This window comes from Lolium rigidum, chromosome 5, assembly GCF_022539505.1.
Source record: "Lolium rigidum isolate FL_2022 chromosome 5, APGP_CSIRO_Lrig_0.1, whole genome shotgun sequence".
NCBI classification, from domain to species: Eukaryota; Viridiplantae; Streptophyta; class Magnoliopsida; order Poales; family Poaceae; genus Lolium; species Lolium rigidum.
In genome coordinates this window covers 12,912,081-12,925,884 of record NC_061512.1, presented here as the reverse complement: position 1 = coordinate 12,925,884, position 13,804 = coordinate 12,912,081, and the positions used below count along the sequence as shown (strand labels likewise).

The 13,804-nt window shown below is 41.8% G+C and overlaps 2 protein-coding genes across 2 annotated transcripts; one reads left to right on the top strand and one right to left on the bottom strand.

Annotated features, from left to right (window-relative positions):
* The first annotated feature begins 4,319 nt into the window (after positions 1 to 4,319).
* LOC124653192 (protein yippee-like) lies at positions 4,320 to 5,887 on the top strand. The gene is made up of 5 exons (XM_047192260.1): positions 4,320 to 4,657; positions 4,754 to 4,797; positions 4,921 to 5,029; positions 5,127 to 5,182; positions 5,526 to 5,887. The coding sequence occupies exons 1-5, from the start codon at positions 4,556 to 4,558 to the stop codon at positions 5,626 to 5,628; spliced, it is 414 nt and encodes a 137-aa protein (XP_047048216.1). The 5' UTR covers positions 4,320 to 4,555; the 3' UTR covers positions 5,629 to 5,887.
* A 7,178-nt stretch (positions 5,888 to 13,065) lies between these two features.
* Positions 13,066 to 13,431, bottom strand: LOC124651105 (pollen allergen Lol p 2-A-like). The gene has a single exon (XM_047190246.1). It carries the CDS (start codon positions 13,429 to 13,431, stop codon positions 13,066 to 13,068), a length of 366 nt encoding a protein of 121 aa, XP_047046202.1.
* Between the last annotated feature and the right edge of the window lie 373 nt (positions 13,432 to 13,804).

The following is a 13,804-nucleotide window of genomic DNA, read 5'->3' as shown; positions in this document are numbered from 1 at the left end:
TAAAATAATTATATGATATCTTTTAGTTGGCCCACCCAGCTATTTCTTTCAAGCTCCACCACTGTCTATTCTCACATCTATCTTATTGTGTCTATATATTGTGAGAAATATACTATCATCTATTTGATATCAACATTTTGGACACTTATTTCTTTGTGTTATTATTTTCTTTCATCATTGTCTAAGTACTTCTTCCTAGCTTCTCTCGAGGTACACCATCTACTTACAACGCAGAATGTACAAAACAATATGCATAGTCCCTTCACCATTACATAGCTGTCTATAATTATGTTCTTTTTAGCTGAAACTGTAGTTGGGGAAGCAAATATTTTGATCTATTTGATTGAACTGAAATGAGAAATTTTGAGAGCTTAGATATAAGCCCGAGATGAGTTGGCGTTGATCTGGTATCCCCTAGAAAAGGTTTTGGAATTACATTTGTATTTTATTTATTGTCTCCGCAAGGGAAATATCTTGTGGGTGCTCATCAACATGCCTAATTTTTTTTTTTTGAGGGAAGCCTAATTGATCGTTGGATAACCACGATGGATTTGATGTTAACACAATGAAACTTGTGTGGCACGTGCATATTTACTAGTTTAAAAAAGGACATAACACCTTTTTGCAAATTTGCTATGTATTTGGGATACTTTTATGTTTTTCGATTTCATGACTTGGAATACTTCGCTTCTACAAAAGCCGAGCTGCCAAACATGGCAGATCCTATACACTACACAGGTCGTGCGTACAGCACACCACACACCCCGCGTGCTGTAATGGGCTAGCCTAGTTAGGATGCCTTTTTCTTTGTTTTTTCATTCTTATTTATTCTTTTTCCTTTTCTTTTTCTTTTTTTTATTTCTTTTTCTTTTTCTTAGATCAAAAAATTAAACACTTGAAAATACTTTGAATTTGAAAAAAAATAGGTTTAGAAAATATTTAAGTTTAAAAAATGTTCAAACAAAAAAATGTTCAGACTCAAAACATGTTGAGATTTGAAAATTGTACAAATTATGAAAATATTTGGATTTCGACAAATGTTCATATTCAAAAATGTTCAATCTAAAAAATAGTTTTTTCTTGAAATTGTCGAAATTTGGAAATTATAGATTATAAAATATTAAATTTCTAAAAAAATATTTAGTTTCCGGAAAATACATAACCTTCTAGGATGTGCGGCGTGTGGTAAGAGAGGCAAATCCAATACAATGACCAGGTCGCTGCATACAAATAACCGCACACCCCTCGCAGGTGTGAGCCTGACCTGGGTACATTTTTGTCGTTTGTGTTATTTTCCTTTTTTTGTTTTTTTGTTTTTTTTGTTTTTTGATTTTGATTTTGATTTTGTTTATTTTTTTAGGTTTGACAAAAAAAGCTTCAAAAACGTTAGGATTTAAAGACATTCAAACTTGGAAAATGTCCAAAAATAAAAATGTTCATATTTCATGAAATGTTCATACAAAATGTTCAAAAATGTTAGAGCATCTCCAGCCGCGTCCCCCAAACCGTCCCCCAAACCGCGCCGGATTGAGCGTTTGGGGGACGTATTTCGTTCGTGCCGCGTTTGGGGGACGTCGCTTCCCAGTCGCGTCCCCCAAACAAAATTTCGCAAATTTTAAACTTAACTAGATTCGATTTAGATTCGTCCAAACTTACATAGATTCGAACGAAATTTGACTAACTTTAAAACTAAACCTAATCTAGAACCACTTGCGGCGGCCGGAGGCGTCGTAGTACTGCTTGGAAGTTGTACATCTCGTCGGTGACGACCTCCCGCTTGACGCGCTTGTCGACGGGCTCGTCCACGGGCTCGTCCTTCACCAAGCCGCTTGGTCCTGCCTCGCCGTCGTCGGTGAGGTCCACCGGCGGCTTGCCGGAGTCGCGGATGGACATGGCGATCGCCGCGTCCAGGTCGCCCCTCCGAGCGTCCTTGTCGTCCATGGACGCCAAGAACGCCGCCCGCAGCCCCGGGCGGTCCTCGGGGTCGTCGCTGCTGGCGATAAGCCGCTGCTGCCGCTCGTACTCCGCCAGCAGCGCCGCCTGCGACGCTTCCTCCGGCTCCTCCTTCACCTCCGGCTTCGGGATGAGGAGGGCGCCGCCGCGCCTCCCTTGTTGTCGCCCGCTGCCGCTACCGCCACGCCTCGTGTTGACGGGCGTCGCCGGCTCCTCCTTGACCTCCCGTTTGGGGACGGTGTAGGGCGCCGACCGGTACGACGAGGACGGCGTCGATCGCGCCGGTCCCGAGGAAGAAGAGTGCGAGGAGGACGAGTACGTCGTCCTCCTCGGCTGCCATTGAGGAGACGCCGGCGGCGACGACGACATCTCCAGGCCTTGGAGCGCCGTTGCGGAGGCCGCGGATGACGTTCTCGAGGGTGCGCCCGGAACGCCCCAGAACAGGGCGCGGCCTTCCCTGTTCCAGCTGTTGGGGCCACCGACGAGGTTGTCGGTGCTGTGCATCTCGACGTCGTACTTCGCCTGGAAGTACGTCGTCCACCAGGCGTCGTTGTCGACGGGGTTTTAGCCTTCCGTGCCGCTGACGCGTCGGGCCCGCGTCGGTTGGCCTCGCTTTTCGTTGTGTCCGGCGTCCCCGGAGCGTCCCCTTTGGGACGGGGACGGGCTCGGGGCGCCGGACACCGTATCGGCCGCGCCGGACAAAAATGGGCTTTGGGGGACGCGGCTGGGTCGCTTTTTTTGTCCGGCGCACCCCAAATCCCTTTGGGGGACGCTTTGGGGGACGCGACTGGAGATGCTCTTACTTGCTAGCTCCTTAAAAACCTCTAATTTCGTTCTTTTGATCCAGAACTCTATTGAGAGTGGTTCCCACGTGCCGCTAGCAGTAGCCGACGGTTTTTCCAGCTTGCACATGGATGCTTTGTTGTACCTCATTCCGTTATGTTGATCCCGCCTGGTGGGTTCGCGTTGAAAAAAATCAAAAGAAAATTCTTTAAATTTGCGGATTTTTTTTATTTTTCATAATTATAATAATATTTATATTCAAAATATTCTAATTTGGAAAATATTCAGTGGTTTTTGAAAAATTGATAAAATTTTCTCAAATTTTAGAAAACCAAAAACATAAAGAAAAAATAGCGGAAAATAAAAAACCAAAAAAGGAAATAACGCTGGGCAGGCCCAACATCCAGCCTGGGGTGTGCCGTACCTGGTCCATGCCATACATGCCGCGCTGGTCGGCATATAGAGGAAGGCTAAAATCAAGAATACACACTGGAGGGAATCACCATTTTACAGGTCCAAAAAACTAGGAAAAATTTGCTATGGGACACCGTTATTTTCCGGTCTTTGCCAAAACACACCGCTAAAACGTGTCTTTGCCTAGTACCATTACAATTTTGCGGTGCGTTTGCCAAAACAAACTGTGTGACCCAAAACAGAAAGTTTGATTTTTTCTGCTTGGAATAACCATCTGCGTCTGGTTTAGATATTTCTTTTTGTAGTTAAAAGAACTCTAGCCCAGCCATCCGGTTTCGAATCAATATACATACAGGCTTGACTGGGAAACAATCTGGGTAGAAATCATCCTTCAGGCACCCAGGCTATGTAGCATCCATGGCCGCCAGCAGATTGTTGTTCAGCACGAGGGTGTCGGTGAGTGCGGCCGAGGGTGTCAGGGATGGCGGCCGAGGGTGTCGGGGATCGCGGCAGATAGCGCCGGCCCCCGGACCTCTCTTGGGCGGTGCGGCACCTTGCGTCTCTCCGGCCAGTCGCCGATGGTGCGGATGTTAGGGGGGGTGATGCAGGTACAGAGGTTTCGTCGGGGATGACATATGCGTGCTCGCCGGTGGTGAGAATCAGATCGATGGCGGCAGTTCCTAAATCTCGCTAGGGTGCCGGTGGATGACTGGTTGGTTTTCTTTTGTCTAGACTCTAGACTAGATGAGAAGCAAAACCGATTTGATTCTCAATAATCTAGTAATTTCGCAATAAAAAAAATAAAATTTTCTGTTTTGGGTCACATGATGTGTTTTGGCAAACGTATTCAAAATTATAATGGTACCAAGCAAAGACATGTTTTAGCGGTGTGTTTTAGTAAAGACTGGAAAATAACGGTATCGCAAAGCAAATTTTTCCAAAAAACTATGTAATATGTCAAGTTTTGTTAAGGATGAGTTACCTTTTATTTTATTAAAAAAAGAAAAATTAAAAGTTTGTTTCAGACCGTCCCAAAAAAGGTTGAAAGAGTGGGAGCAGCCCTAGCCAAAAAAAGGTTGGAGAGCATCTAAAAAAAAGGGTTGTAGAGCGGTGCTGCGTAGTGCGGTCCGAGATATGGGCAAAACCGTCATCACTCTGACTCGTCAAATCCCCCATTCGCACTCCACGCACGCACGTTGCCTTGCTTCCCGTCTCTCCTTCTCCCACAAGTTCCACATTTCCCCCATTGCAGCATCGCCGTCTCCGCTCGCCGCCGATCGCCGGCCTCCGTCCAATCCAGCCCGGGATCGGATCCAGTCGATCGACCTCAGAGCAAGCATCAAGTTCGCTGGCCGGCCGGCCGGACAAGGAGAGGAAGAAGGGGGTCATCTCATCGGAGGGGAGGATGGGGCGGCTGTTCTTGATGAGCCTTGCGCCGACGGGGACAATCTATTCCTGCAAGCACTGCGACACTCCCCTCGCCTACGCACACCAAATCCTCTCCAGGGTCTCCCCTTATTTCCATCGCCATTTTTATTTTATTTTATTTATTTGTTGTCCTGATAATTTGACCACAGACTCGTGTTCTTGCTGTTACTTTCAGTTGTTCCGCTGCAAGCACGGCAAGGCCTACCTCTTCGACAAGGTGTAAGTACACTGCCCTCCATCATCATCATCATCATCATCATCATCATCATCATATTAGGGAATCTTGCTCTGTTTTCTTCTCCCCTGTTTTACTGTGCCTATTATGCATGATAATGTCTGCAGTGTGAATGTGAATGCCGGGGAGCAGGACGACCGGATGATGACCACGGGCCTGCACACCGTCTGCGACATCTTCTGCGTTACCTGCGGATCGATCCTCGGGTGGAAATACGTAACAACCGCGTCGAATATACTCTGTTTTTCATCCAATGGTCATCCTTAATTTGATTGTCTAAGTATGCTTACTTTGTCCATGTTTACATGATTAGGTGTCTGCATTTGAGAAGGAGCAGAGGTACAAGGAGGGCAAGTTCATCCTCGAGAGGTCCAAACCTTCCTACATGCCTCCCTGCTCTGCTCTCCTCATTGCTTGCTCAATTTGCTTCCACATGAAACAACTAGCTACAGTCTTAATTTTTTGACACCATCTTTAATCACTTGTGCTGACAAACTGAACATGCTACTGATGCCGATCATGTACTTTCAGGCTAACCCTGTTAAGTATACCCTACTAACTGCACTAACAAACACTCAAGGAAATTGTAAACACAATATTCCTTGAGAATCAAATTGAAGAACAGACGGAGTTCGGAACCTAGCTAGATTTGCTACTGAATGCACGCGCCAAATTCTGAAATCAATCGTCTTCTTCTCTGGTTGACGTGCAGGTTCAAGATAAACTCTGGCAGCCCTACTGGCCGTGTCCAGCTGTGGGCCGAGCATGACGGCCGCAGAAGCTCTAGCGAGGACGATGATCAGGGCGCCGCGTGACACTCAGTTTGCAACGCAAGACCAATTGATTTCCTCGTATGACAGACATGACTGTAAATTGTTAGTGTTAGCTAGGGTCGTTCCCCTCGCACTGCAAATTGCTTCTTTGCAGTTCCAACGTTATCCCATTCATATCGAATCGTAGCTGCTAGCTAGATAAAGAACCCTATCGTTATAACCATATGAATCAACCTAGTTGTCCTTCTTGTACATATGTGAATGTGTGTCCACTCAATAAAATGTTTATCGGTTCCTGCCATTGAGCTGCTTTGCAGTTTGTTGCCGATTTGTTTGTTGGTCTAGCTATATCCATGAAACTAGATTACTCAATTGGATCTTTGGGAGAGGAGGATGCATCATCTGTTGTTAGTGTCATGCTTTCTATTTGCATCTACAACCATTGATCAGGTATCTTGCTGAGCAGTGAGCACGTTACCATTTTTCCTGTCTGCAGCAAAATCAGTGAATTCAAATGAGCTCAGCAAGATCATGTAAACATCTATTCCACGGCATCATCTGTGGTCGTTTGCAAAACATGGCAACGCTTGGTGTTTCATGATTCCTTATGGACTTATGGCTATGGCCATGCCTGGCCGTTGGGGCGAAGAACAAAGATGTAGGTAATGGCATACGCATCATGGTCGTGATCTGGAGAGGACTTTTTCTTGCACGGTGATCTCGGTGAAGAAATATGCATGGAGTGACAGATGGGTGTAAGGGTGCTTGATTTGCAAATCAAAGAAGAGCTTATATTTTATTTTTAGATGAAAAAGAATGTCTCCCCTGCTCCATTCAAAGAAAGAAGCCCAGCGAGTTTCTTACAACCTTAAGCTAAAAAGGAAACAACAAAGGAAAACTAAAGAGCACGACAACAGATAACAGCTGCCATCCCAGCTGCTCTGTGAATTCAAGCACAAAACAAACAGAAGGAAAACTACTAGTACTGCGAAGAACGTTTACAGCAGGTGGAACCACTGAAAAGCTACAGATACTAGGCCTCTCTCAGCGCAGACGACCATCCGATGAAGCTGTCTTCACACCACCACATGGATATCAGCAGCTTCCTCAGGATATCCCAGGAGATATTCCAGAGTTCCCTTCCTTCATAGCTCGAGAATCCAAATGACTTCCAGGATGAGATCCAATCAAATCTGGGGCAGCTCACCCTTTTTTCACTGGCAGGCACAAAAGTTTTCTTTGATTGACAAGCAGCCGGTCCATGAATTGGCCGACCTTGCTTCCTTTCAGCTCTTTGAAATGCCTCTTCCAGAGAACACCAGACGCCACACCTGTTTGATATTTATCCAAGTAACCTTGTTAAAAATAAGATTATTCCTATTTATCCACAATCCCCACAGGATAGCAGCCGAAATAACATTAAAATGCATGAATCTTTTATTATAGAGCCATCTATAAGCAACCGATTTAAATTTATGAACATGGAAAAATCTCAGCAACCTCATCCTGGATAGCTCTATACACAATGCATTCAAACATAAGATGTTCCACAGATTCAAATTCCTTACACATCTCACACTTCATGGGTTTAACTATACCCCTGGCTCTGAGATTATCCCTAGTCATAATTTTGTTTTGGGAAAACAGCCAAAGAAAGATTTGCAATTTGGGAGGAAATTTTAAAATCCAAACAGAGAGCGATTAAATTGGCTTAATGCCTCGAAAATTAATAATAGCATAGAGAGAACTAGAAGAGTAGACTCCTTTTGATTCAAACTACCAGACAAGTTGATCATCTTCATTAGAGAAATTAATGGTTTTGGCAATCTCAAGGATCTCTTGCCATTGACTCATCATTTCACTAATAAAAGTTCTCCTAAAATTTCCGATAATTTCCTCCTCATCCCAAAGCTCTGCAATAGTCTGGGTTTTTGTTGATTAGAGACAAAGTAAATATCCCAAAATGGGTTGCTAGGGGAGAATTACCAAACCATATATCCTCAAAAAACTTTATGGACTTACCATTACCTACATGCCATTTATATCCCATTTTTTTACAACTTTTGAAGCCCACATCACACCTTTCTAGAAGGTAGATGGTTGGATGTAATGACAAGACAGAATATTTGAACCTTTTGTATTATATTTAGAGTCAATCACTCTATTCCACAGAGCACCTTCACCTCTATGTATCTCTTAATCGAAGACCCTACGAGATCCTGGAGATTGGGAATACCCAAACCTTCATAGTTTTTTTTTCATACATATGGATGGCCAATTTGCCAGATGGATCTTATGATTCCCCTCGTCATCACTCCACATAAAATTAGCTAACTGCGAGTCTATTAGACGAAGAACCCATTTAGGAAATTTAAAGAAAGACAATAAATATATGGGGATGCAAGATAGACAAGCTTGAATGAGAGTTTTCTTAGCACCCGGAGAAAGGAGTTTTCCTCTCATCCAGTGATCCTTTTAAGCAGGTTTTTTTATAGGACGTTGTAAATCTTCTCTTTTGGGTCTATCAAAGTGAAGAGGTATGCCTAAATAGTAAATACATAACATAGAATTTCCCAACTACACATTGAAGAATATCAACAAAAGGCTTGACCTCCTCATTATCCATATTTATGGGCAGGAGCTCACTCTTATGGTAGTTAATCCTCATCCCAGATATTTTCTCAAAGCAAGTCAAAATCCAACTACAGTTTAAAGCAACTCTAACATCTATTATATACTAAAAGCAAAATGCGGAGGTCTAAAATAGTGACACGAGGTTAATCCACATCATTAGTATTCCCTCCGTTCCTTTCTATAGTGCCTATAGATTTTTGGCATTTGTCTCAGAACATAAGGTTGTACCTTGGCTTTTTTTTAATTACCCCCTCCCCCGTTCAGCTCCCACAATATGTGTGAGAAAAAATCCTTACAAAATTGAAAACAGTTAATTGAGATTCCTAATGCATGGCCCAACGATTCCTTAAAATTAGGCAGCAATGTTTTACTTTCCTTAATTAAACTTGGCTGCACATATATGGAGAATCAACAAGAGAGATTTGTGGGATTTGTTATGGTAAGTTAGGAAGATATGGATTTCTCAAATTTTACGTTGATCTCAAATCGTTCAGCTAGGGGTCTTGTGTAAAAAATACTATTGCGCTAATTTCCGTGCCAAAAAACTATAGGCACTATAGAATGGAACAGAGGGAGTATTATTTTAGCTGTTAGATCTGTAATTTAATGGTCAAGATTTAAAGATTTTACGTAACATGTACATGCGCATATTTTGTGGACATATATGACATGACATGTTTGACACGTAGATTTAATCCACATAATCAGAATTATTTTAGCTGTTAGATCTGTAATTTAATGGTCATGCTTTAAAAAATAAATTATGTAACATGTATGAGCCTATATTTTGTGAACATATATGACATGTACTACATGCACCGTCCGTAGGAGAGAAGAAAACGTACATAGATGAGTAAGGTGACATGTCACGTCTGCACTTCTATTTTCATCATGCGCACAACCGTGACATAGATGCAAGGGAGTTTGGAAGTTCTATTATTCGGCATAAAAAAAAATCTATCTCCATGAAAACACGTACATCCAAAATATTTGAATGAACCTAATCTCAGTCCGGCCAATACTACATGCACGTGATGGCGTGATTAGCTAGGACTCTCTTACTATTTGCTTTGCCCCTCATGTCTAGACTGTAATTAGGAAAATTATATGCCGGACATGACTAGCAAATAATAAGTACTACATAGAATTAAACATGTTACTAAATCAGGCAAAGTAATAGGTAGCCTGAAAATATTGCTCAAATACACATCTATTATTTATTATATATATTAAAAGAAATGTACATTAATACAAATATTGCTCTATTTGTGAAATGTACCACGTTAAACCACATCATCAAACTACTTTTAACAATTGAATTTAAAATTTATGGCTATGATTTAACAATGGTTAATATAGCGTAATCCTGTTTGCCATGGTCTGAAACTACCGTAGACATGTGAAAACAAAACTGACCGATGGTGTCAAAACATATCTTGATACATGACCGTAGAGACATCCGTTAAAAAGAAAATGAACTACTTAATCTAGGTAGCTAGAAGATGGTGCCAACTAGCAACGTAGAATAGCAGGATGTCTTATAATGTGAAGATTAAACTGTTCAGTATACTGACACCTGCATTGCTGCACTAGAGCCGGCCCGTTGCACAAATCCAGTCTCTAAGAGAAAATCAACGAACTAGTGCTGCAAGCAAATAAACCAAACAGCTCGATCTAAAAAGCCACGGCGATGGCATCCACTCCATGCATGCAAATCGGTGTCGTGAGCAAGTAGAAATAGACTGAATGGGGTATGTTTAATTGTATACTTATTTAATTCGCAAAAAAGTACTTATTTTTGGTTGACCATCAATCCATGTATACCGCTTTGTCTACAGTAATTTGGATGGAAAATAAGAACCATGTCTGCGTGCATGTATAAACCTAATATGCTTCAGTTTTCTCATAACCAGTAACTTGAAAACAAAAGAAAAATGTGGTACAATTACTAAAACAGAATAGCTTGTGCTTCCATAGACCCCTAAAAGTGAAACATTTTACTGAGAGAAACACAAGAATGGCTAAGCTTAAACGATATCTATTCGGAATTAGGGATAAGATGGCTGAAATTAAACGATACCATGATACCCGTTTAGGGGTTTACACTGCTTTGAGATTCGGGAGTCCATGGAATCACAAACCAAAAGAATAACGAAGCTATGAATTTTGCAACTACTATGAAAATTTTGAACCTAAAATGTAAGGTTAATCCTTGGACGTGAACACTCCAAATAAACCTTATACCTTCTTGTACGAGTGACAAATATTATACCCTTAAAATAGGGTGTACAATAATTACATTTTATAGGGTTTATAAATATATTCTAATTTATTGAATGCTTAAAGTGATGTTTCACTCTACATGGTTGCCGCCCAAAGTTATGGATCAATTAGGAAACTAGACTGCTTATAAATTAAGGAAAACTGATTATGATACAATAAATGAAAATTCTCACCATATGTTTTCCCACCGACCAACAAGATTTTTTTATCCATTTTGCTAACAACTTTGTGTTCTACCATTAAGAAGTTATCTAATGTGACCAAATTACCATGAGTTGTTGTGTGTTCAACCGTTGTTTTATCCATTTAAATGACTTTCTCATACATGTTCATAACAAATCGTATTTATATTAATAAAGTACATATGATAAACAAAAGATATAGAGAATTGTTGTAGAAATCTGAAGATAGACCAAAATATTCGACCGACTAACCACAACCGTTACTTTTTGATAACCTATTGTTATCTGCAAACTTACTACAACCATACACGAACCCATATATTTTGTTAATTGCGAATAAAATTAACCTTAGTAATTATAAATAAACGACATTCCATGAAAAATCATGATGCACACAGTACATATAAGTTTTGTTAAGTGTAAATCGGTCATAAATTTATGAGTGTACTCTGAGATTTAAACTTAGGTGGAGTAATATGAAAAAAAAACTTTGTCTTATCTTGCAATATAGATTTAATTCTATGCACTCATCAAAAATCACCACATATAAAAGTCACATAATGGTGACTATAGAACCATGTAATTCTACAGTGTAAGTTTCTGTAGAATAGAAAAACATAGCCATACTCGGGGCTTGCCCGCGCATTTGCAAGGGCCACCATGCTAGTTTGTAGAAACACTAAGGTGTCAGACTAACCACCCCACCAGGGATAAAATTAGGGCACAACCCTTTAATTAACCCACATTGTGTACCCTTGATTAGCATACGAGAAAAAAACATCTACCACACACCTGAACAAGAGAGGGCAATGGGATCACCTTGTCTTAAACCTGTGCCAATAAGGAAAAAAAATCGTCTTCTAGATCATTGAGTTTAATCCCTACAGAACCTCCCTAGGTGATCTGTCTAATTAGCCTAATGAAGAGAGGGCTGAACCCTCTCAGTTGTAGTACTTCAAAAGGAAAATCTTGGTTAACCTTAGCATATGCTTTGTCATAATCAAATTTTAGGACAAGCCCTTTATTGTTTTTCCTATGGACCTCATGGGCAGTGACTACACTCTTTAATATGAATCTCCCTCTAGTGAAGGAAGATTGATGAAAGGAAATAAGCCTGTCAATTATCTTGGCTAATCTATTAGTTAAGACTTTAATGAAGATGTTGCAAGAACAATTAAGCAAGCTAATAGGCCTGAACTTCTTCATTGATCTAGCATCATTTTCCTTAGGGATTAATATAATCCTAGCAAACTTAAGTCTATATAGATCTAATCCATCCCTACGCCAGACATAAAACATGGCTTGGTATCCCATATTTTTTGGTGAAACATGAAGGAGAGTCCATCTGGACCAGGAAGCTTCATCGGCATATGAGCTAAAAACAGCTTCTCTAAAAAAAATACTACTCAACATTTCATTTTCAGCTACAGAGACCTTTTCCCCCTAGATAAGAAGTCAGCCTTGAGTTTGATGTCAAGCTTGCTTTCAAAGCTGAACAGATCTCAAGCTATTTTTAACATGTCTTTGTTATCAGTAACTGGCCCATCTAAGACATGAATGAATTTCATCCTCCTTCTTTGGTTAGCTACAGCATGGAAGTATGCAGTATTTATATCATCTCTGCTACATCTCCATCCCTGGAGCTTGTATGTTTTGAAGAAGAAAACTATTTGTCAGCGGTGCAGATGTTTGATCATTCATGACTGCTTTCTTCAACACATCTGCCAACAAAGACATTGATCTTGCACATAATCAAATGGTGACGTAAGCATTACTCTGTTTCCCTTTTAGCGAAATGTAATGATCATTAGTCATTCAGTAGATCATTTACACAACACTTTGAGTTCTTGTGCCGAGATCTCCACACTGTAAGTACCATAAAAATGCACAAAATTAGAGGTGGAGAACTATTAGAATCCAATTGAATATTTCATAAACAATACATAATAAGTTGTAAATTGGAGTGTTATTTGCAAGAGTGAAATTCTTCTTAACTGAAATGCATTGCTCATGTCATTTCAGACTAGTTTTGAATACATTGGCACGAGATTCGCACATCTAGATTTTGGCGCCGTTGGTACATCATCGCAATGAGACGTTGTGGCAAATGTTCAACGTAAGCGCCATAAAAATAATAGCACTAATAAACTCAAAGGGAAAAAATATCTAGGATCCCTTTTAAATATCTCATAAATAAACTTACATAATTCGATTCATATAAAAAAATATTGGTCAATGCAATGGGTGCATGGGAGATACTAGGAAGCACATCCATAGTTGTGCTTCTCCCAATCACCACCTCACTGACAAAAACCTCAACAAATTATTCACGATATGAGGAAAATCAAAAACTTCCGATGACGACCGATGGTGGATCTCTCTACTCCTCGGGCTTGTAGGTGGTGCCGACCTTGAATTCCGCCGGAACCACGTCGTCGAACACGTTCCTCATCCCCTTCTCGGACACGAAGCGGAAGTTGAATGGCCCCTTGAGCGGCTTGTCGCTCTTGATCTCCCACACGCCGTCGCCGTTCTTCTTCAGGGCCAGCCACTCGTTGGAGCCGTGCTCCTTGAGCTCCACCTCCGCCATGGAGTCGCCCTCCTTGTTGTACTTGATCGACAGCGCCAGGTTCTTCTCGTCGGAGCCCTTCTCCACCGTGAACGTCACGGGGGCCTCGCACATCGCGCCCACGAACAGCGCGGCCAGCGCCGCCGCCGCCAGCATCCTGCTTGATGAGGAAGCCATTCTGAATTTGTTGGATGGTTCTTGTGTGTATATGTGTGCTGCTGCTGTTAGTTGTGAATCGGTGATAGATGGTGTGGGGGTATTTATACGCGGACGGGCGGCGCTCCGGCCATGTCGCAGGGGCTCCTAGCTACGTACCGGCCGGGTCTGTCGGAAGGGAACAGAGCTTGGGCCACGGCGAGGGAGAGCCGCGTAGGCATGCACGGACAAGCTCTGTCTCATGGCCACAAACATCGCTGGAGCGTTCTGATGCATGCTCATTATCCATTTATAGAAGCACCAACACCCTAGAATCCCTGCACAGGACAAGCGCGGTTTCATGGCCACAGACATCGCCTGAGCGTTCCATGTATCTATTTTTTTTTTTTGCGAA

Coding starts and splice junctions, on each gene's coding strand:
- LOC124653192 (XM_047192260.1), top strand. CDS start 4,556: ATGGGGCGGCTGTTCTTGATGAGCCTTGCGCCGACGGGGACAATCTAT. Junction 4,658..4,753: donor CACACCAAATCCTCTCCAGG/GTCTCCCCTTAT, acceptor TGTTACTTTCAG/TTGTTCCGCTGCAAGCACGG. Junction 4,798..4,920: donor GCCTACCTCTTCGACAAGGT/GTAAGTACACTG, acceptor TAATGTCTGCAG/TGTGAATGTGAATGCCGGGG.
- LOC124651105 (XM_047190246.1), bottom strand. CDS start 13,431: ATGGCTTCCTCATCAAGCAGGATGCTGGCGGCGGCGGCGCTGGCCGCG.